Source organism: Podarcis tiliguerta (assembly GCF_965153285.1).
Source record: "Podarcis tiliguerta genome assembly, chromosome: 7".
Classification (NCBI taxonomy): Eukaryota; Metazoa; Chordata; class Lepidosauria; order Squamata; family Lacertidae; genus Podarcis; species Podarcis tiliguerta.
Genome location: NC_139540.1, coordinates 77,841,948 through 77,865,734, shown reverse-complemented (window position 1 = coordinate 77,865,734; position 23,787 = coordinate 77,841,948). Strand labels below are relative to the sequence as shown.

Sequence of the window (23,787 nt, the reverse complement as noted above, 5' to 3'; positions counted from 1 at the left end):
GATTGCCTTCAATTGGCTAGGGGGCCGGATAACTCCAACATTTCTCCAGTGAAAACAGGGACACCCTAAGGAAAAGTGGGACATTCTGGGATCAAATCAGAAACTGGGTTGGCATCTCTAAATCAGGGACATCCCTGGAAAATAGGGTACTTAAGAGAGTCTTGGACTTACGGAAGATCTAAAAAACTACAGGCCTGTTATCTTAAGATCTGTGCTGAGTAAATTGGTGAAAAACATTATTAAATATAAAATTATCACACATATAGAAGAACAACATAGAAAGCCAGTGTGGGGTACAGCAGAAGGGAAGGTGTCTGCACAATCCAATTACCGTATTTTTCGCTCTATAAGACGCACCAGACCACAAGACGCACCTAGTTTTTGGAGGAGGAAAACAAGAATAAAAATATTCTGAATCTCAGAAGCCAGAACAGCAAGAGGGATCGCTGTGCAGTGAAAGCAGCAATCCCTCCTGCTGTTCTGGCTTCTGGGATAGCTGCGCAGCCTGCATTTGCTCCATAAGATGCACACACATTTCCCCATACTTTTTAGGAGGGAAAAAATGAGTCTTAAAGAGGAAAAAATACGGTAAGAATTTTCCATATATAAAAGTCTCTGCAAGCTAGAGCCTTGCCTTAAAAAGAGAGTGAACTGTCCACAGTCAGGATCAAAAGGCTACCATGGTCCACAATGCTTTCAGGTGGGTTAAAGATGATGTTCTAACTCAGGAAGTAACTGAGTGTTTGGTCGGTTCCACTGCAGATTGTGGCTAGTGGAAGCCCATTATGGAATGCCCCCTCCCCGAGAATTTTATGTACACCGAAACTAGGTGTCAGATGAAAGATATTTTTGCCTAGCCTTTATCCTGATTCTTTGCACCACTTTAGTCTTCTTCCCGTTGCTTTTATACCTCCACCGCCTGTTTAAAGCCCACTGTGTCTGCCAGCAATTACCCTAAAGTCACAAGTGTCCTCAGGAGGGTTGCTACCTAATTGCCCAGAGCGGTGCAGCCTCAAATGGAGCCTTAAACTGTTACTTGGCAGGATACAAACAGTAGCTGATCATTCTTTCATGCAAATCTTGGCAAAATGTTCCAAAAAATTCACTCTGAATGCTTCAAGCACAGTAGCTTGCTGTTCAGTTGCAGGAAGTGCAGGCCGTGTTAGGTCAAGCGTAATCTTTTCCCATAATACCCAAGGCCATTTCACACAGTACACAGCAACGTACCTGGGTTAGTCTCTGAGAAGCATACCTGTATGATACGTCTTTTCAAAGTGTTTTGTTGCGTTCCTTTTTCCAGATGTGCACTTGGGGGGAAATCGTAGACATATGCCTTTTAAATATATTATGTGAAGAGACCTTCATCTATACACTCTGCCTTTATCATGCCTAACAACTGTTTCTGCACCCAAGGAGAGATAACTATATTAGTTTACAGGTATATGGGTTAAGTCAGCAATGAGATTTCTGCCTCAAGAGAGAGGGAAGGCTGGTTCACAGGTTACAGGAGCAAGTCTTTCTGCTGCACGCACACTGGAGTCCTCTGGTGGGGGCAAGTAATGTGTGAAAACACACCTCTCTGAACACTGAGGGACAATGCAGAAGGCACATATTAGGAAGTCATAACTGTCTTCTGCATTGGGGATGGCACCAGGTTTCGGACGAACCGGGCAAAGTGTCCTTGTGGTTCCCACTTTAACACCACTCCGGCAAGTCTGTGGGCAGCGGCGTAAACTTTTAACCCCCCCCCCAGTCCAGCAATGGTAGAAGTACGCAGTATGGTGGCTGCGGCCCCAAATGTCTCTGTTTTCTGGGCCCTGGTTTCAACTTGGTCTTTCATCTATTGGCTATGGGACATTCAAAAGAAGAAGGAAAAGGTTTTGGGTTTTTTAAATTGCTACCAGCTATCACTACAGGCCATGCATGGTGGGAGATGCACATCTTTCTTGTATACTTTAGGTGCTCCCTGTGAGGATCAAGAGCACAGGCATAGCAAACACTCCGGTAAAGTGTGACCAGATCTTGAAAAGAAATAGGCAATGCCTGTGAATCTGAGCTCAGCACGCATATGGGGCTCTCATTTCCAGACTGAAGCCTGAACTTTAGAGCAGATGGTGTCCTGAGAACACGTGGGGCCCCCTCCCCTACCACTGCTAGCAAAAGGGACATGTGTGTCTGTATATCGGGGCTGCTCTGCTGGGCTGAGGCCAACAAGAGTCCTGTCTCATTGGCAAGATTTAGATCCTGGTTCGGTGTTGGTTATGAACCTCTCAGCTATGGTACAGGAGGTTCGATAAGCAGGAAAGCTGATATCCGGAACTCCCCCCACCCCATTTTATTATTCCAAAGGCAAAGTACCTAGGATTTCCTGCTTAACAGCGATGAGGAGATTAAATTGCACCACTGACTTTATTTCCCCTTGCCACCAAACACAGTATATCGTTGTAATTGCATTTCCACTACATAAACAAACACAGACTGTAAAACCCCGGCTGCTCAAGATTCATAATAAGGGTTTGATTACTTCAGATTGAGGGACACTAGTTCAAAATTAAATGTAGCCTTGAGAGTCTCTGCCTTCCCTGCAGTGAAATGTGTTATGAAAGGAATGAGAGAAGCTAGCAAACACCTGACATCTCACAGAGCAATGGTGTTTGCTCTTAATAATGCAAATACAGCACGGAGGTTGGTTGGTTTGTTTTTCCAACTTAAGAGTTTAATAAGGGAGCCAAGAGGTGGTACTTTCCAATAAACAGGTCTCTCTGAAGGTGTGGATTCAGAAATCCATTAGAAAATTAAACTGCATGCCCACTGTGCATGCTTAATTTTACAAATTTAGCAGAAGTCAATCCTGGGAGCAATTATATTTGCTACTGTGGTTAACAGAAACACACAGAAATGAAAATAAATCAGAAGAGTTTAACTTTTATTGCTAATTTGCCAATAAGATATGTAAGAGAAAATGGCGAAGGACCTATTTCAGCTGTGAGAATGGAGAAATGCTAAGGTTGTTTGTGCAACTAGGTGCAGTAATTTTGGAACTACTGGATAGCAACCACAGAATTCACAGAGGGCAGGTACTCCCAGTATCTTATCTATGATGAAGTGGAGCAGACCAGTGAAGCTGGAGCAACTGCAGAATCCATTGGCACAAACTCCCTGGCATGCCTCTAACCACACGGGTGCAAAATTTATCTCAGTTTGGTTGTTTATTTTATTTCATAAAATGTATGCACTGCTTGATTGTTTAAAGAAAAACCCCTCAGAGTGGTTTACAAATAGATAAAATGATAAAATCAAGGGGGGTGGATTATAGTATTTTATAACATACTTTGTCAGCATTTGAGACTTGGGTCTGAAAACAAAGAGGTTACTGCAAGTCTGCACGGACCTCACTTCAGGGGAAAAAAGAGAGAGATGGGATTGACCCAGAACATGATCTGAGGGCATGAGATATGCCCACCCTGAGCTCTGTGATGGAAAAAGGAAGGGTGCACCATTTGCAATAGGGACACGGGTGGCACTGTGGTCTAAACCACAGAGCCTAGGGCTTGCTGATCAGAAGGTTGGCGGTTCGAATCCCTGCGACGGGGTGAGCTCCCGTTCCTCGGTCCCAGCTCCTGTCCACCTAGCAGTTTGAAAGCACGTCAAAGTGCAAGTAGATAAATAGGTACCGCTCTGGCGGGAAGGTAAATGACGTTTCTGTGTGCTGCTCTGGTTCGCCAGAAGCGGCTCCCTTGGCCAATAAAGCGAGATGAGCGCCGCAACCCCAGAGTCATCCACGACTGGACCTAATGGTCAGGGGTCCCTTTAACTTTTACCATTTGAAATGGCAAGTTTTCTCCTCAGCATTTGTTGAAGTAAGCCACAGCTTATGAAACATCACGGCACAATAAACATGCTACAATTTCACAGACCCCTTTGTTGTTTCTGCTGCAACCACTCAACATATCAGTGCTTCTGAAATTTACCTCGTCCCAGAAGCCCATGAAAAACAAATGCATCCTCTCTCCTCCCTAAAAGCAGAGTCAAACCGCCTCTGAAAGGTCACTTTCCCAAGAAGGTTGTTTGAGCCGATCTGCCTGAGGCAATGGAACAATTTTGTACTGGCAGCCAGAGATGCAAATAGTCACAGCCTCCAGCGTTTAACTGTTACTTAGCCCCAACAGTGCCCCTGGGGACTGACCCCATCCAATATCCTAGAAAATGCATTGCCTGCCTGAGTCCAGATCAGCAATGTTAAAACAAAAGCTTGCTAAGCTTCCTCCACCAGCTGCACAAACAGCTGGTACTTTATGTCAGGGATGGGCAACATGGCGTCATCCTGACCACTGGCCATGCTGGTTGAGGCTGTTTATAGAGTAGTTGCCCCCTGTTGGCTACCTTGAACCTAGAAAGCTGTAAGTTGTGCAGACTTACTTGGGTGTTTCAAGGAAGCCCCTTTGCTTTTCAGACAAAAAGGGCAACAGCCAACCCAAGCTGAGCGTTTTAAATACTCAACATGGCTGCTCACACATTTTACCGGTCTGCACTAACGTGTAACAGTGTTCGCTGGTTTAAAAATAAAAATGAATGTCATGTAGCAATATAACACTACATTATCATAAGCATTCTGAACACTGAAATGGCTAGACAGCGCAACAAAGAGCTACAATAAGCACTGGGCATTAGTGATTTGTTTTTCCAATTCACGTTTAGGCATTAAAATAATTTAAGGGTGGTAACTAGATACTCAACTTGCAAAAAACCCACACCTTGGTGTCCTACTTGCTTTGCCCCACCAATGTGGTGAATAGCTGGTTTGCCCATAATATGCTAGGCTAAAAGATGGCTGATCTTGTCAGTGAAAGGCCTTTCAATATTCCCCAACTATGGCTAAACCAAAACAAGGCAGCTTAGCGAATGGTGTGGACTTGGAATCAGAAAAAAAGGTCCCCGCAGGACCTATTTACTACTAGCAATATTACTATTGCTGCTATTCATAGGTCAGCCAGCCAGCATTTTGCTGATTCAAGTGGTGGTATTCAAACTCCTTCCAGCCTCCAAACATGGCTCACCAGATTCTGCCTTGGCTCCTCCACCAACCTACCAAGTTCCTTCAGGCTCTCAACCAAGCCCTGAAAGTTCTGCCCTGATCTTATCCATGAAGGGGCAATATTTCTGAAATCAGGAGAGGGCAAAAGCTGATGTTCTGATCTAGGCAGAGTTCTTCCAAGGTTTATTTACTTTTATTCATGAAAGGCATAGAAATGTGAAATAGGAGCTTTGTCTCCAGTTCCAGGAGAACAGCAACAAAGCCTTCATCCAGATACAACGAAGTCCAGAGCCACCTACTAACTCAACTAAACTGTATGATGACACTATCTATGCAATCAGGGCAGACCTTGGTGATATGGCACCCTGGACAAAGGCAAAAATTGACACCGTCTCCAGCCTTCCTAAAGCTAGGTAAGAGGTACTGGGCTTTGGGAAGAAGGTGTGAGCAAGGTCCTAGAGTCCTCCTTTCTCCCTCCCAAAGCCTGCTAAGTGCCTACCAGGTTTTGAGAAGGTGCCCTGCTCGGCTGCATGCCCAGTGTGGGCACTGCCCTAAAATCGCCTCTAACGCAATTACCTGGCATGCACACACCGTAAGCCAAACTGTGGCTTACTGGGATCTTGCAAATGGACACACTCATGAAAAGGAGCTTGCCGCCACTTTGCTTCTGCCAGGTCACCTTTTGCTCCCATACCACACGGTTCCTAGCCACACCTTATGCTTAGTAAGCCAAGAGCTGGGCCACAACATTAAACCAAACCTTGACTTAGAACAAATGGCGCAGCATCAAAACAGGACTGTGGTGTTGTGCTTACCGTGACATGCAAACCATTGCTACCGCAATACAAAGTTTTAAAAGCATATTAGCTGATTCTCAGTCTCAAAGGGGTTTTTTATAAAATCAATATTTATTATCTGACTCACAAGAAGTTGAAAGTGGATTTAAAAATAGTTGTTGCTGTTTTTAAAACAAGATTGGCATTTTAGTTCTGCACTGCAACATTATATGCAGAGATGAGCCCAGTTATTTAATGGATGCTGAAGTCAAAATAATATTTTATAAGATCTTGTATTTATTATATTATATTCCTCAAAGGCTACCAAAACGTATCAACTTCCCATGGCATTCTCCTGCAACGAAGATAATATGAGGTGCAAGGACGATAGCACGGCATTGCAAGGAAATAATAAAAGCACTGGGCAGATGTGCTTGAAAATACAAAAGAGATAACAGGGTGTAAATCACCAAGAGAATATCTTGTTTGCTTTTAGGCAAGCTCAGTGATGCGAATCATATTAAGAGCTGCAAAATAATAGGTAAAATCTTGATTGCAGTCTGCTTGCTAGTGGCCCAATACCAACTACCAACAAAAGAAAGTCATGGCATAGAGCGATGCGTCTATCCACCAGCAAAACTGGCTTCCTCTTGTGCAATGGGACTACCCCCTCCTCTCCTCCCTGCTGCAGCCCCTCAGACCCTTGGATAGGATTTGGAGGGGCTGCAGCTAGGGAGAAGGGGAAGGACAATACTTGTGGTGCATGTAGGAACCTCCTTGTCCTATACTGGATTTCACCCGTAGGATTTTAATGTAAGAAATAACTTACTTTAAGAGACTTTGGGAGAAGTCTAAAACTAAAAAAGGACTCTTTAGATAACTGGTTTACATACTAAAGGAAAAAAATGCAGAAAATGCCTTGAAATAAGCCAACTTAGTAGGTTTATTACTGGCAATTGTTCAGTTGATTTTTAATGTGAGATTCAAGAGTTCTTATTTACATTATGACCTAATACCGTATTTTTCGCTCTATAACATGCACCTGACCATAACACGCACATCATTTTTAGAGGAGGAAAACAAGGGGGGGAAATTCTGAATGAAACAGTGGATGTATCATTTTTGTGCCTCATGCTGTGGCCACAGACATGTGATCTGATGGTGAGTTTGGGGTAGCCCAATGCAAAGATCCTGAGGATCCATGTGGATCCATGCTTTGTAACCACGTTTTTGCACCATTGCAGCCCCAGGCAACAGTGGGTGCATTATTTTTTTGGTGCAGGCTGTAGCCATGGACATGTAACGTGATCTGATGGTGAATTTGGGGTGACCCAATGCAAAGATCCTGAGGATCCATGTGGATCCGTGCTTTGTAACCACGTTTTAAGTGGGGAGGGAAGGAAAAACACAGAAGGGACAAGGAGCACGAGAGGGGTGTGCAGAGAAGCAGCTGGCTAAGAATGCAGGAGAGGGGTTTAACGGGAGGGAGGAAAGGAAGGCAAAAGTTTTCCCCCACACACACACCCAAGCCAGCCCCCCCTCTCTCTCACCTGCATGTTTTCTAGCTGCCTGCAAGTCCCTAAAATGCTTCCCTGGACGCAGCCGCACAGGGAGGAATTAGAAGGAAGGACACAATCCTTTCCTTTCCCCTCTGCTTGCCTGGAGGGGAGGGGATTTGCCTGCTCTTTGTTCCGTTTGAGCAAACAGCAACCGAAACAGAAGAGGGTGGGCAGTAAGACCCTGAAGCAGAATGCAGGAAAGCAACAGCTTCCTCTCTCACGGAGCTCCCTCCTCCCTGATGTGCCGCAATTGGATTTTTGCCTGATTTTTGCCCCTGCGCTCGGGCCAGTCAGCGCCAGGGACCACACATTCACTCAATAACACGCACAGACATTTCCACTTACTTTTTAGGAGAAAAAATCTGCGTGTTATAGAGAGAAAAGTACGGTACATATTTCTGAATGAATGGTTATGCGCTTCTTAAATAAAATCATCTACAGTGGTACCTCTGGATACGAACGGGATCCGTTCTGGATCCCTGTTCGCATCCTGAAGGAAACGTAACCTGTGTCTGCACATCTGCGTGTGCGCGGGTCGCGATTCACCACTTCCGCGCATGCATGTGGCATCATCTTGAGCGTCTGCGCAAGCGGTGAAACCCATAAGTAAAGCATTCCGTTACTTCCGGGTCGCCACGGAGCGCAACCTGAAAGCGCTCAACCTGAAGCATATTTAACCAGAGTTATGACTGTAGTTCCTATAACACGTATGACTTAAGACTACTGTAATGGACACTTAAGACTAAGATACCTTATTATTGATTTTTAATTGCTATTTTTCGTTTAGTGCCTTTTTGACCTTATTAAATCTTTACCAACAAAGAAATGTTGGCAACCCTTATCAATCAGCAACTCATGTTAAACATGCACTATATTCTATTAGTTTTCTGAAGTGGCTTTCATTTCATGTGAAAGATCAAATATAATGTAGAAATGAACAGTTAGGAAAACATTGGGGAAAGGAAACATCTAAGAATAGTGCTAAACAGAGGTAATGACAGTCAGAGGAATAGTTCAGCATCCCTCGATGGCTGCCATTTTATGTGACCTCCTGCTTTCAAGCTGACCAGTGCTGACATGCAGTTGAAAATTACAGGTGTTTCACCATTGTATCTAGTTCCTCTAGCCCCTAGAGACCGAGGGACCATGTCCAGACTGGACATGACAATTCCGTACAGAAGTGGGCCCTTGATCAGTGAATCCTGGTCCTAGGAAAAACACTGAAGCATCCAACAAATGAAATAAGAAAGGCTGTCCCATTAACTGCTGTTTACTCACCTGAGTAACAAGGCCCTCTAGCCACCACTGTTATCTCTTTCTGATGCTTGCAAGCAGCTCTCCTGAGAAAGCATTCATTTTGGTAAGTGTCTCCATTTGAACCACAAACAGGAATATATTTTGTGTGACACTGCAAGGGAGAAAAAAAAAAATAAAGGAAAAGAAATTATTTACGCAACCCCGTGTACAGGTATTCAACTGGGGTGGCAACGGTGCAATCGGAGAGTTTGATTTCGTGGCTCATGGTTTCCTTCCAGAGGCCCATTCCATTCAGCTGCAAAAACAAATCACAGCAGCCCAAGGAGCAGCAGCTACAGCAGCAAGACAGAAATGCACAAGCAGAAATTGGTATTTTCATGTTCCCAGGATAAAGAAAGCATAGCACACTTGCTGCAGGCTGCAGCCTGGCTGCCACAGGACTGAATAGAATGGCAACAATGTCCAGAAAATTTTTTGTTTAATATTAAAGTGCCTATCCACAACGCACTGTTGCAAAAAAATAAAAAAAGATAAAATCTAAATATACTGTTCATTGGTGGTTTACAAGTTGCAAAATAATTCTTCCTTCCTAATGGAATGTGTTCATAAATATGATACCAAGCAGCAGTTTGCTATTGTTGGAATTTTCGTATTTTAGTTTTTTGCTTTGTTTCCACACTTAATTGCTCTTACTCCCCAATTAAAGTGTTATGGTTGTTTAATAATAATACAACAGTAAAAGTGAACAAATAAGACACTCGGGAAAGGAAAGTATTATTATTAAACAACAAAGGACCCTGCCGACCACACATTTCAAAAGAGGGAATTAAAAATGGGCAAAATATTACAGATGCATCGTTTGCATCGTTTCTTAAAGATATAATGAAAACCTCAACACAGAGTATTTTCTTCTCTCCAGATGTTAATGGAATGAAGAATGTTTCTTAGCACTGTGGCCCAAAGCAGGGGTGGACTTTGGTCTTTCAAATTTCAGCAGTACCCTGTGCAAGGCCAAAATTCAGTGTGTGTGTCCCCTCCTCTGGCCTTCTGTTGTGCTCAATTCACTACTGGCCAGTGGATGTGTAGAATGCTGTTGAAATACGCACATTCCTTGGGGCCTCTTGAAGGTTTTATATATTTGATCAGGAAATGTGTACAATTCCCTCTTCATGGGCAGGTTATGTGCACATTTTCCATGAGGCCCGGAAAATGTGCATAACAGTCAGTTGTTATGCACATTAACTGTTCTATTCAGCCTCTGAAGAACAGGCTACACCAGGGCTGGATCTAGACACATCAAAGAAGCGTTTCAGTTAAGCCCATTGTAAACTCATAAAGGGAAATCCAGTAGGGAAAGACACAGCACCATCTGGTCGTCACAGTATTATAACGCATATACAACACATATAAAACACTTTTTCTTTACCAAACTAGCTGAGTCCCAGATCATACAAATGGGTACATGAGTAAAACTCTCAAACTGACAGTTTTTCAGAGGATATCATTACTTTTGATCATATTAGATAACAAAGGTGAAAATTCCTTACCAGAAATTGGCATGCACACGTCAAACTATCTCCTTCTTCCTTACAAACACCCCCATATTTACACGATGATTCATCACATACTCTCACATCCGATTCCTTTACATTTAGTTCTGAAAAGGGAAAGAAGATTTAAATAGATTATGTGCTATGCTTTTTTAAAGCAAAGTCAGTTGTGCAAAAAGGCACTTGACAGCCCCCCACCCCTTGTAATAAAAAGCAGCCTTGGGAACTTGTTTTTTTATCAGAGGAATAGATGATGGAAGTGCTTAACTCTCCCCCTGCATGCCATTTTGCTGCTCAAAACCAATTTGCTCCAAGTTGTTCCCATCCCCATATTCTAGAGGCTTAAGCACAATTTTTAAACATGCACCTGAAACCTGTGGGAGGGGAGAGCAACTTGGGGGGAAAGTTAATTTGAAATGGAAAAAATGGCTGACAGGGAAGTGCTACGTACCTGATTCCTTGCTCGAAATTGTTTCCCAATATTGCTTTTCATTTAAGCCAAGTAACAAAAAAATACATTTGGGGATTTATTGCACAAATTTCCTGATAATGTGCTCTTTGCCCCCACATAAAGCGAAGACTCCTAGTTCAGTGGTAGAGCATCTCAAGGTAGGGCTGAAACCCTAGAGATATGCAGCTAGATCAGGGGTCTACAAGCTTATAGGATGATGGGCCGGTCCACACACCATCCATCTTCTGGGTTGGAGGAGCGCCCGTGAGCACATGCTCTTTCCGGTGCTCCTCCGACCCAGACGTGTACCAGAAATAGCATGCGCACATGTGCACGGGTGCTTCTCTGTCCCGCACGCATGCGTGCACACTATTTCTGGCGCACATCCGGGTCAGAGGAACGCCCGTTCGCATGCGCACAGGCGCCATCAACCCGGAAGTCGGTCCCCATGCCACGCTGGTAAGAGCGGTCGGCAGGGGTTGCCATGGGCCGGATAGACAAGCCCTGTGGGCCGCTACCAGCCCATGGGCCTTAGGTTGCCGACCCCTGAGCTACATGGACCTGCGGTCTGACTTGGAATAAGACACCTTCTTATGAACTTCAATTCAGTTTGTTCATTGGCTAGCAGAAGCATTGAAGCAAGGTGGGAAAATAAGCTGGGTGGAAACTTTTAAGAAGCAGGCGCATTTCTTGCTGCAGGAAAGTAGAAAGAGAAAAGGCCAGGAATATGTGCTGCCATTCAGTTCCATGCCTATACAAGCAAGATAATAGGTCTCCCCATTTCAAAGGAATACTTGAAGGATAAAAACATTAAAAATTGACAAGCTGCCAAATACTGTGGCTAATGAGAACCAGAGACGTATCTTGCAGAGACAGACAGCGCCTGTTAGGATTTGAAATGTTACGCACAAGTTGCATGTATAAAACATCCAAACACAACGGTTGCCTGTCAGTTGCCAATGCACTTCCCCCTCTGACCCTCAAACCATCTGGAAAACCCTCTTTCTCAAAGAGAAAATATCAATAATGGCGAACACTCTGCTTCAGCTGTCAGTTGCTCTGGACTGCAGAAGTCAAGGGGGAAAGAGCACTCGGGTCTCATCTATCAGCCAGTGTAAGAGCAGCCACCCACCACTTAGCCAAGCAAACACGCCTATAGTGTGACAAACACTTATCTGGAAAATGGAGGCATGGGGAGAGCAGCTGGGAAGGAAGCTTTGCAGGTTCCTAGTTTTGGTTCTTTCAGCTTCTCGTTTTTCCAGTCTCGTTGTATTCTTGTTTGGATGTTAATTTTATTGTATTTGCTTTATATTGCCATGAACTGCCTTGGGACCTTCAATGAACGGTGGCATAAAAGTATTTAAAATAAGTAAGATGCAGTGTTGCTTTAACAATGGGAGCTATACCAGCAGGTAAGTTGCATATTTGATAGCCAGAATTTAGCCTGACCAGATGATAGGGAATTAGTATCACTGTCTCAAAGTGTGCTTGAGCTGCTACTAATAAGGCACAGGGAGGGGAGAGGGAGGGAACATAAATGCCTTGAAGGAAGATGCCATGGAAGAACAAGGGAAAGGGAAAGGCACTGAAGAAGTCCTCAGACCTAATGATGTGACTGCTGGTGTTTTAAATGCAGAAAATTAGGCTACCATGAACTGCCTTTCCGCAGGAAAGGCCTCCATTTACAAGGAAGAAGAAAAAGGATAAATTTAACAAGCTAATCCCTCAAAGACTACTCCAGGGTCCTTTTGAAATGTATGTAAAGCAGAACCCGGCAAAATCTTCCTCAGAGATTAATAAAGTGCAGCCCCTGAGTGGTTTAAGACATGCCGCTACAGCTCCTGAGTGCAGCAGGTTCGTATCTAACTCGCTCTCACAAAGAAGAGCAGCCTTAACTCCACAGCTAACAGGAAAAAGGGGACCTGACCTCCCTCTGAACATGGCTTGGAAGTCACATTTTGGCGCACAGAAATGAGTTGCGCCGTCTTTGTTGGGGTCTGCTCTTAGCTCAGCTCTGTAAAACAACACTAGACACTGTAGTCTTGTGAGAGGGGTCAAAACCTGTTTCTTTGGCTCCAGAGGCGGGATAGTATAGCCAACAGCTCACTTGAAACAAAACTACCATTTGCTGCCACCGCATCCTTGCCTCTGTTGGAAGCCATTCCAAGAAGCTGCAGTAGAGGGAGGTCTTCCACAGCTGTTGACTCCATCCTCACACCAACTCCAAGCTCAGAAGACAACCTGGATGAGGTGTCTCCATCCCCACTACCAGGGCCTTCCAGACCAAACACGACTTTATTGGACTCAGTGGATCCAGAGAACTCTTCCAATGCAATCCTTGTCCCTCCCTTGCTGAAAGAGCCAAAGACTATGCAATATGGCAACAAACCTATGAGATCCCAAGTAGCTTCTCAGTTGAAACACAGCTAATGAAGAAGAAGAAGAAGAGTTTGGATTTGATATCCCGCCTTTCACTCCCTTTAAGGAGTCTCAAAGCGGCTAACAATCTCCTTTCCCTTCCTCCCCCACAACAAACACTCTGTGAGGTGAGTGGGGCTGAGAGACTTCAGAGAAGTGTGACTGGCCCAAGGTCACCCAGCAGATGCATGCGGAGGAGCAGGGAATCGAACCCAGTTCACCAGATTACGAGTCCATTGCTCTTAACCACTACACCACACTGGCTCCCTAATAGCACAGGCTGGACCTTATGAAGTCTCAGAAGGCATTTGCACCCTGCTGAAACAACAGCCTCCCTTGCTACTGGGTGAGGATCCTTAAACCAGTGATATTTCCAATATCCTGAGCAGCAGTATAGTTATAGTTTAAATATGCTCCACCTACTGAGTCCAGAGCTTGCAGATGAAGACTTCGCTTTGTCCAAACCTATCTTTATGTTGCCTATCAGAATCTGATCTTGACCTCTGTAGGAACAGCCTTACTCTTGGTGCCAAACATGGTAACATGCCAGAGGAAGGCACTGCCCCAATCTCTTGTACTTCAGAACCAACATGGCAGGTGGCTACTGAAACAGAACAGGTACACAGGGAATCCAGTCCAATGAAAGTGCTGATTCTGCCCCAGCTCCTCAGTCTGAACAATGAGTTGCTCAAACAGAGACTGAGCTGCTTTCGTATCACCTTGCCTTACCTCCTGATTGCCATCCCAGTGCTCAGTAAAAACCAGTGTTGTCACTCCAGGTACACAACCCAGAGAGAAAATGTTACTTTGTGTTCACAAACAGATTGTTAGTTCACATTTTTACCCTAAAAACTGATAACCAGGGAAGGACATCTGATTAGCAAGGTGTCAGAGCTTGACATCTTTATTCCAAAAACTCAGCAAACAGCCAGTCTGTCAATTCCATTTTGCAATGAGAAAGTTTGACAGTTCCTCGGCAAAGATTTGCAAAAAGCATGTTCTGGGAAATTTTCCAATGAGTGGAAAACTAGGCCAACCGCACACACAAAAGTAAATAAAATATGAGGCAAAAATATATCCAAGCAAAAACAGAAAGAGGAAAGCACTGCTACTATTTGGAAGTCAAGACCTGGTTTTACACCACAATCACAAAACAATGCTCTCACATTTCCCTAGTTATGGATATGTAATGCAGTTAAGGAATGGAGATTCCCAGGTCCTCTAATTCAAGGCTATTAAGACTATTATGGCTTCCCCAAAGTCTGGTAATTCAAAAGTCTGGTTCATGTACACACCCCGAAAACAACTCTTTTAAAAATGTTTTTTAATTAATATTATGTTTTAACAATATGTAGCAAAACCACTGTACATCAAACATGCTTGCTTCTCATGTAAAAAGAAGAAAACAAGTCAAACAAAAAAGAAAAGGAAATGACATATAAAGGAGAGGGAGTGGAGTGCAAGAGTCTTGGGGGGGGGGAGTCTTGGGGGGGCCTTGGCTGGGGAGGGCAGGATATAAATAAAAAATTATTATTATTATTATTATTATTACCTCAGGTTAAGAACTTTGCTTCAGGATGAGAACAGAAATTGTGCTCCGGCGGCACGGCATCAGCAGGAGGTCCCATTAACTAAAGTGGTGCTTCAGGTTAAGAACAGTTTCAGGTTAAGAACGGACCTCCGGAACGAATTAAGTACTTAACCCGAGGTACCACTGTATATTACCAAACTGATGGGAATTAGTGAGAGCCAAATAGTAAAGAGAACTGTGAAGTTGCTAGTGACTGCTATCAGTGTGCACTAAAGGGAGAGAAACGTTGGCTTCAACACAGGCACTTGCCAGGGTTGAAGACTCCCCTTCCCTTAATACAGTGGTACCTCGTGCTACAGACGCTTCAGGTTACAGACGCTTCAGGTTACAGACTCTGCTAACCCAGAAATAGTACCTCGGGTTAAGAACTTTGCTTCAGGATGAGAACAGAAATCGCGTGGCAGCAGAGGGAGGCCCCATTAGCTAAAGTGGTGCTTCAGGTTAAGAACAGTTTCAGGTTAAGAATGGACCTCCAAAACGATTTAAGTTCTTAACCCGAGGTACCACTGTAATGGAGCTTTCAGGTTTTGTGTCAGATTAGTCTGATTAGGTCTAGAGACAGAGGAAGCTGAGTCAGTCTCTCAGTAGGATAATACTTGTTCAGTTAACATATTTATATTGACCCGTTGGAACAAGCAGACTCTCTTTGAGTCTGCAGCTCTTATGGTCGCAGACAAAACTCAAGGTGCTTCTCACCGACTGATGTGATTCCTTCCCCAGGCTAGCAGATTACATAGTCTGTAATATTGTTTGTATTTCTAATTAAAAACTAAAGGTTGCATTACAACTGACTAAAGAAGACACATCATTGAAACTTAAATGTGCTTTACTGGCGAGACCTACACATTGAGAAGGAAGAACTGCGGACTTCAACGGAGCTTATTCCAGGGTGCATAGGATTGTAGCTACATCACGAAAAGAGGTTTAGGGTGCTAACCAGCTTTAGTTTTATTCAGAATAGACCCATTTTAATTAATGGACACGCCTAACTATTGAACATTTTACAAAATGATAATGCCCATTCATATTATAAAGAGCTTATTACCCACCTACTCTCAGCAGCCAGAAGCATCGGGGGAACCTGTCAGGAGTGAACTGGTACCAAACCGTATGGGAAACAGCCTTACTGGAAAATCTAACCAACAGACTGAAACAGACACTGGGACAAATGAAAGAGAATGCCTTCACCCCATTATTGCTCTCCTTTATTACATACGTAGCCCAACAGGCCAACATCAAGAATTCACCGAAAGCATACGAATCAATATGGCTAACTTGACCCAACCATCTCTCTCTACCCTCCATCCCAAACACACGTAAACAACTATCACTGCAGTCAAATAAAGACAACCAACCATGCCCTGGCTCGCTCCACTCAACTTCTCTCACTGCCAAGAAAAAATAATAAACGAAAAGAAAAAGAACCTACCCAAATGACCCTGACACAAAACCCCCACACATACACTAAGTCAAAGAATCTAAGTTTTACCAACCCACCCCCTCTCTTTCCCCCCAACCCTATACTGCATGAAACACTAAAATCTCAAATGTAACTGATTTGTAGAAAATACTCTACAACCTGAAAAAAGAGACAAAGCACGTACCTTTGCAACCAAAGAAAATCTTTAATAAAAATTTAATAAAAATAATAGACATGTCTAACTTAAGCCAATTAATTTCATTGGGCCTACATGGAGTAGAACTTCGCTGGATAAATGCATAATCATTAAAGTGCTACTAGACTTTCTTGAAAAAATTAGCCATTCTTCCTTCAATTCTCTAGTAAAATACATTGGAAACAAAATTTAAAAATTAAAATTGGTATCTTATTAGCCAAAAATTGTATTTTCCCACATTATTTTATTCTTAATCTAGATTTTAAAAATAGCCCACAAAAGAGAACCATAAAATATAAAATAGATAAAAAAAAATCAGAAACAAAAGCAATTATTGTAGCAACAGTAAAAATACAAAAAGCAGAAAATTTCGATGAAAATGTTTGTTTTGTTTTCTGATTTATGTAAATTTGTTTTAATATTTGAGCTTGTATGAAACATATGTTTATAGGAAAGGAATGGATATTTCTAAAAAAGAAAAAAAAAACCTGTCAAAATCTATAGAATTGAAGGTTGAATTTTTTAAAAAAGGGATTTCATAGGTTCCTCAATTTGATTAAACTCTATGAATACAATCCAGCACATGCCTATCCAGAAATAAGCCCCACTAAATTAGAGAACTTACTCCCACTTGTGGATATAGGATTAGAACCCGAGTCAAACTTTAACAGACAATATATGTGTCGATATATGCATATATATCTGTTGCCCTACCATAGTGGGACCCCACTTCTAGTATCTGGCTGTGAAGTCAACACTTAGCTTCCAAACTTTTTAAAGGGGGGGGGCAGACTTGCAAGGAAGCCCTTTAAACCTACTTAATGTGTAAAGGTTGTTGAATACAACATCCACTGCCTTCTTCATTGCTTCTGAGTAAAAATATCTCAAGACATGGAAAATATGTCTTCCCAGAAATGCACTGTGTGATCACTTATTTCTGTGCAACCAAAATGTGTTGTTTCCGACATGCTTTTTAAAATGGTGTGCCTTTTCATTTATGCTCGTATCTAAATGCTTCATTTGCCAACTTAGACTGTGGAAGGCAATTTAATTCCCTTCACTACTGCGGAGAGGGAATAATTTGGCTTGATTTTGGCTTGATGTTTCTCTGAAAATACAAGGCATAAATGTCAGACTCTGCACTCTTCAATTCATATTCTTAAATACATGCACGTAACTCCCAGTAAAGCCAAGACGACTTTTATCTTGGGAAAGTATTTTGGCTAAGAGCCAGTAATATCTTCTTTGCTAAAGTAAATCTTGGAACATAATACTGTATCATTTTCGTCCTCTTAATCAGAGAAAATGGCATTCATATTTTCTTATTAATCCTAATAATCTTCTTTTAAAGAATGAATTAGCCACCTTAGCAATGGTCTGGTAGGATAAAAACTGAAAGCTAAGAAGTTAAGCATTCTTAAAGGACCAAACTCCATATTATGCTATATGTATAATGGACAGCTACATCTTCGTTTTTTCTTTAATTACAGGCATGGGGAGGGAAGAGTCATAGACAGTACAGTCTATAGGGAGAGGAAGCTTCTTCCTCTCCTCTCCAGCTACAATTGGAATGAAAATACCCCACTCCCGCACAGCTATGATGCTTAGGAGGAAAGTTCTTGATAGTGCCAATGGGAACCTTTTTCTAAGTCTCAAGGCTGCGCCTTGCAGGGTGGGTGTGGGTGGGAGGGAGGGGCAAACCTCTCCTCCCTGCAAGCTGTGGTCCCCAACTACTCCCCCAACCACATCTGAATTTAGTGAAAAGAAATAAGATGCTGTTGAGTGCTGTGCATTCACTGTAATGTGTAGTTTGACCCTAAGCCCCACTAAATCAGCAGCACTTAAGGTTCCTTTGATTTTAATGGGATTGAAGAAGCATGCTTAACTTGCTAATGAGCAAGTCTTAAGCCTGTTGGAATTTCCAGACTGTGTACAGAAATTATAGCATGCCATGCTGAAGTACAGGATCCAGGGTCATTCCTAGCCCATTGGTAGCAAAGGTGTGTGAAGTACAGTGGTGCCTTGGTTTGCAACTGTTTTGGATTACAATTGTTTTGGATTACAACCATGTCACACCCGGAAGTGCGTGTCCCTTTTTTTGGATGACAACCCATTTTTTTATTATTAAAACCATTATTTACTTTTTTTGGAGGCCCCATTGGCGAAAGCGCGCCTTGGGTTACAACCTGTTTTGGTTTACAACCGGACCTCCGGAACGGATTATGGTTGTAAACCAAGGTACCACTGTATCTGATAACTGGTTACTGGGCCATGCCCACCATGTGGGAGGTGGCGGAAGCAGTAAACTAGTACCCAGGGCAGCAGACCTTCACCTTCAGTTCATCATTGACTTTATTAGCTAAAGACCTGTTAAGGGTGAAGGGTGGGAAGATGATTTCTAGATCCCTCCCCCAGTTCCGTTTACCACCATAGTGGATAAGTTGAAATGACTGCCCTTACCATGACAATGTTCATGAGGTTGTGGCAAAACACCCCCTGTTCTACCTGATGAGGAAAATTCCATGCAGATTGACATCTCAAGCTGCTAGATCTCAAGCCCTTCTAATGCACTGCTCTATTACCTTCCCACAGACCAAAAATAAAAATTTTAAAAAATCCTCCTTGTACTATGGGTCAACAGCACCAGAGGAAAAAGAAGGATTTTCTTGTTAAAAGTCTCTGGCCATTTTAACTTCCTCCTTATAAGACTATGGAACCTTCAATGACCAAATATTATCCACATACCCACAATCTTCTTCCCAATTTTAGTAAAAAGGTAAAGGGACCCCTGACCACTAGGTCCAGTCGTGACTGACTCTGGGGTTGCGGCACTCATCTCGCTTTATTGGCCGAGGGAGCCGGCGTACAGCTTCCGGATCATGTGGCCAGCATGACTAAGCCGCTTCTGGCGAACCAGAGCAGCGCACGGAAACGCCGTTTACCTTCCCGCCATAGCGGTACCTATTTATCTACTTGCACTTTGACGTGCTTTCGAACTGCTAGGTTGGCAGGAGCAGGGACCGAGCAACGGGAGCTCACCCCATCATGGGGATTCGAACCGCCAACCTTCTGATCAGCAAGCCCTAGGCTCTGTAGTTTAACCCACAGCGCCACCCGTATCCCCAATTTTACTATGGTCCAAAACCCAGGAAATCACCTAGGATTTTTCCTTCCCTCTACCTTTCTTTCTTTCTTTCTTTCTTTCTTTCTTTCTTTCTTTCTTCTTCTAGAACACCATCGACAGCCATGCTAACAGGGAAAACCCCAGTTTAGGTTTTTCTTTGAAAAGGAAACCCCCACCCAACCGTACATGATTATAATATGTAAGAAGTAATTTTTTTAAAGAATTTGCAAAATATGCACATTTTCTATACTGAAAGTCATTCTTTCCCAACCTGGTGCCTTACAGATGTTTGGGACTAGTACTCCTAAGAGCACCTGCTGGCTGGCGCTCATGGGAGTTTAAGTCCATAACATCTGGAGGGCACAGTTGGGCATGTGTTCTGCTTCTTTTGGTCATAGTTTGCCACCCTAACAGAGTGAAACAGAAGGCCTGTAACTGGCTTTTCAATGTAGATTATTATATTTTTCACAAAATCATAGTATTGTAGAGTTGGAAGGGGCCCTGAGGGTCATCGAGTCCAACCCCCTGCAATGCAGGAATCTCAACTAATGCTTCTGTGACAGGTGGGCATCTGATGTCTGCTTCAAAACCTCCAAGAAATGGAGTCCACCATCTTCTGAAGGGAGTTCATTGTCCTTTCTTAGGACCTTTGGCTGAGATTTCAGTTTTCTTGGGCTACCTCTGACAAAACATTCTGGGCCACCTCTGTCATGTCTAGCAAAGCTCTCCAACTGGATAAGGTGTGTCTCCTGAGCTCTCCACAAGATCAGTATCATAACATCAGATGGATAAAAGGGTTTTAAGAAAGGCACATTCTCCAATATCACCTTTATCCAGCCAACTTTAAGCAAAATTCTGGCCTCTCAGCTTCAAGTCTCTTTCACAGGTCTTAATATGCCTGTAAAAAGCAACATCAGTACTACTGAAAGATGCTTTGAATACTAACAAAAATGACACCTCTGGGCTCCTGTTATGTCCTAATGTACTTGGATTAGCAAATGTTCCAGTACCTTAATTCAGTTCAGAGTTTTATTGCTCAGAGCTTGGTATTTCCTGCAGAAATAGACCCACATACATAAATACTTCTGCACTGAAATACTTCTCACAAAGCTGGCCATTTCTTTCTCTTCTGAAAAAAACAAGCAAAGCATCAAATGGAAGTTAAACTATATATGAAAAATCTTAGGTTTCTTTTAAAAATAAAATAGAAGTTTCTACAGTATTTATCACTCCGTTTTGCAAATTTCTTGGCAGTCTCTCTAACTGGAGCATGCAAAATTGGGGTGTGTGTGTACTTAATAATCAACAACTCTGCCTATCCGCCAGAGGCTTCAACAACTGTCCCGACTCTACTCAAGTCTCCCGCCCAGCCATCGGAACTTCATCCTAAGAGACTGATGCCCTCTGGATAGCTGTCTCCAGGCACTTTTGCGCTATAATGTGTCTCATCTGTCTGCAGTGCCGTAACCAGTCACTTCAATGCCAGAGGCAGCCTCTCAATTCCACGCACATAAGAGCTGGCACGAGTTAAGAATGGCTTATGAACTGTTGATGAAGCTTGCAAGTTTTCATTGCTGAGGCTTCTCCTCTGAAGTTGCTGTGCAGAAAGACAGCTGGCTGTAACCTAATGTTATAACTCCAGTTTTCTCCTCCTACAACAGCAGTATCTGTGTACTTTAGGCTGTGATCCTATACCAATGTACCTGGGAGTAAACGCCACTGACCTCAACAGGAATTGCATCTGAGTAGACACATATCCATGTATCTATTGGCACAGGACTATCCCTTGGCCTAATCTGCTGTCCCTACTAAACCTCAAAGCAGCAATGCAACTTGGAATAGCTTTATTGAACCTATAAATAGAGGTGGCACTGGTCAGAATCCTCTACAATCCATATTTTTCCCAATAAGTAATAATCAGTCATACATTTGGTTTCTGGGTACAAGCCTCAATAAATGGTTTCCCTAAGGGTACATCAATAAATATGCCTTGCATGTACTGATGTTTTGTATGTTCAGTGTACAAGATGATCCTGCACTGGTTTGAATAGTTAGTGTTTGGTGTTTATGGATGGAAGCTCCACTCATGTAATGGAGCACAGGGAAGGATCTACAAGGGAGACGAGAGGAGAGGGAAGTGGAAGTCCATTTCATTTGTACAAGGGCAGCTTTAGATACAAGCCTACATTTGTCCTGCTATTGTTACAAATATTATCTTTTAAAAAACAACTTTTCATCTACTATTCTGTATCAAAAGCAAACGTTACACAAGTTGGCTTCATTCTGACAGCTATTACTTGATGCTCACTTTTTGCACCCTTACCTAGGTTGTGTCCAGGATAGCTGCTAACTATAGCCCCACTCTAGTCACTCAAATGCCAATCGGACGCAAAAGTCCTGAAGCATTTATTCATAGTGCGGATAGGAGTACCTCCTGGCCTTTATGATTTCCAGTGATCTAGAAGACATGCAAATGAGACTGGCAAAATCTCTGGAAGCAGTAAAATAAAATCAGGGGAGGGAGAGAACCTCCCTCAAGAAGAATATGAGAGGTCTCAACAAATCAGTAGAAAGTCCCTTATTCAAAGCGGCCATCACCACACATCTTTAAGTGGTGAATTCTACGAGTGCATTGCGCACTGTGTGATGAAGTACTTCCTGTTGCCTGTACTGAACCGATTCCCAATCAGCCTCATTGAATGGCTTCCCCATTCTTGTGTTATCAGAGAGGGAGAAATTCTTCCTGCTGCTAATGGAATTTGCTCTGCAAGAGACAGGAACTGTCAGTCCTCTGAACGTCCCCTAATTAAAGCAATGGGTGCCCAAGCCAGAAACTAGAACTTAAGAAACTCAAAGTGGCTTTCAAGAGGCATCTTTTCATATTCAGCTCCTTCCCTCACGCCGATACCAGCTCTCTGCCTTTTCTTATTATCAGAGTCTCACTTTATTCCTGCTCATCGGTCTTGCTCTCTCTTCTGGTCTGATGCGTTGCCATTATTACTTGTTCAGCTGTCTCCCACGTGTAACGCTTCAAGAGCATTAGCTAAGTAGCATATTCTCATTGACTGGCAAAGACATTTACCTCCTGAAGAGGTAAAAAAAAAAAGCTACATGGAAATTGATGAAGGACAGAAATGGCACTGGAAAAGCTTGAAAGCCATAAGTGGGGGAAGGAGAGATAAACCTGCAGATGGGCACAGTGGCATTTATAAAGATGCTCTTACAGCTTAAAGTGCATTTTTTTTGCATCAAGGGAGCCATGAGCCTCTCTTTCTGTGAATGGTGAATTGTGGAGGTATACAGGTTCCCATTAAGCAGACGTTTCACATATGAGCTGGAAGAAGAGTAGTGACTAGATTAGCAGACTGAACTATGAATCAGGAAGGCCCCGTTTGCATCTTGCTTCTGTCATTAATTCATTAGATGGCTTTAGAAAAAATCTGTTTTCCTCAGCTTTCCACACCACCACTACTATTGGGGGTTTGGGATAATGGTATTGCCCAACCATGCAGGGCTGGCATGGAATCCTTGCAAGAATTACAAGATAATGTGTGCTAAGCACTTTGGGTGCAATCCTATATCCACAAAGCCGGGAGGAAGCCCTACTGAACTCATAGAATAGATATACACCAGACAGCACTTTTTGAGCGTGGTGAAGCACCAGGTGAACACAAATTATTGGATTTTTTTTTTAGGATCAAAGCAAAATAAAATGGCAAGCAAAAATTATAGAATTGTGGTATAACAAGAGAGCCAAATGACAGAAGCAGTATTTCTTTGCTAATCAAAAAAGTTTTCAGCTTTTGCTTTATAAACATACTGTTTCTGTTTTCTTAAAGGAAGCCAACAGAGCAATCCAAACCTTTGATCCTGCATGTTGGAGGAAATTTGGAGGCGATAGATATGTCATTCCAAGCCTCTCTATTTGTCCCTCAGGTGTCTCCCACTGTCCCCAGACCACATCCTTCACCAGTCCTGTGCTGTGTTGCTCTTAAGTGTGTTTACCTTACTGGATTGCTTAACTGTGATAATGCATCTTGCTTGCCTGAGTCCATAGAAAGAAAGTTGGATAGAAACCTCCAATTTATGTGTGGCTGGAATGTAACCTACCAAACAACGGGAAGACCCACATCTCTTGCTCCTTCCATGTTTGCCTAGGGCCCTAGTCATCACCTGCATGAAGTCTCCAGAAGGTTCCCCATAAAGGAATACTAACTCTGGACTGAGAAAGGCTCCCCACTCCTGGCTCAAGTCTTTTCCTAATCCATGTAAACTTTGGTGGAAATCTAAAGGCACATCACTCTTTCTCCACCGATATTTTTCCCCTAAAGAGAAGAACCATTTGCATATCACACTGAATATGGAGTAACTGAGGTTCTCTTAGGCACCCTAGGGCTGGCAAGTATCAGG

The 23,787-nt window shown here is 43.0% G+C and overlaps 2 protein-coding genes across 9 annotated transcripts in view; both read right to left on the bottom strand.

Annotated features, from left to right (window-relative positions):
- The window catches only part of MAJIN (membrane anchored junction protein), a 197,937-nt gene extending 178,612 nt beyond the window's left edge, over positions 1-19,325 (bottom strand). For both annotated transcript variants that reach the window (XM_083449642.1, XM_083449652.1), the window contains exon 1: positions 19,293-19,325. The gene's annotated coding sequence lies outside the window, so the exon portion shown is untranslated. The remainder of the gene's footprint in view (positions 1-19,292) is intronic.
- The window catches only part of TMEFF1 (transmembrane protein with EGF like and two follistatin like domains 1), a 95,680-nt gene that overhangs the window by 29,481 nt on the left and 42,412 nt on the right, over positions 1-23,787 (bottom strand). For all 7 annotated transcript variants that reach the window (XM_083449590.1, XM_083449588.1, XM_083449589.1 and 4 more), the window contains 2 exons: positions 10,175-10,284; positions 8,649-8,778 (listed from right to left, as the gene is read on the bottom strand). In XM_083449590.1, the coding sequence (XP_083305716.1) occupies positions 8,649-8,778; positions 10,175-10,284 (240 nt within the window). The remainder of the gene's footprint in view (positions 1-8,648; positions 8,779-10,174; positions 10,285-23,787) is intronic.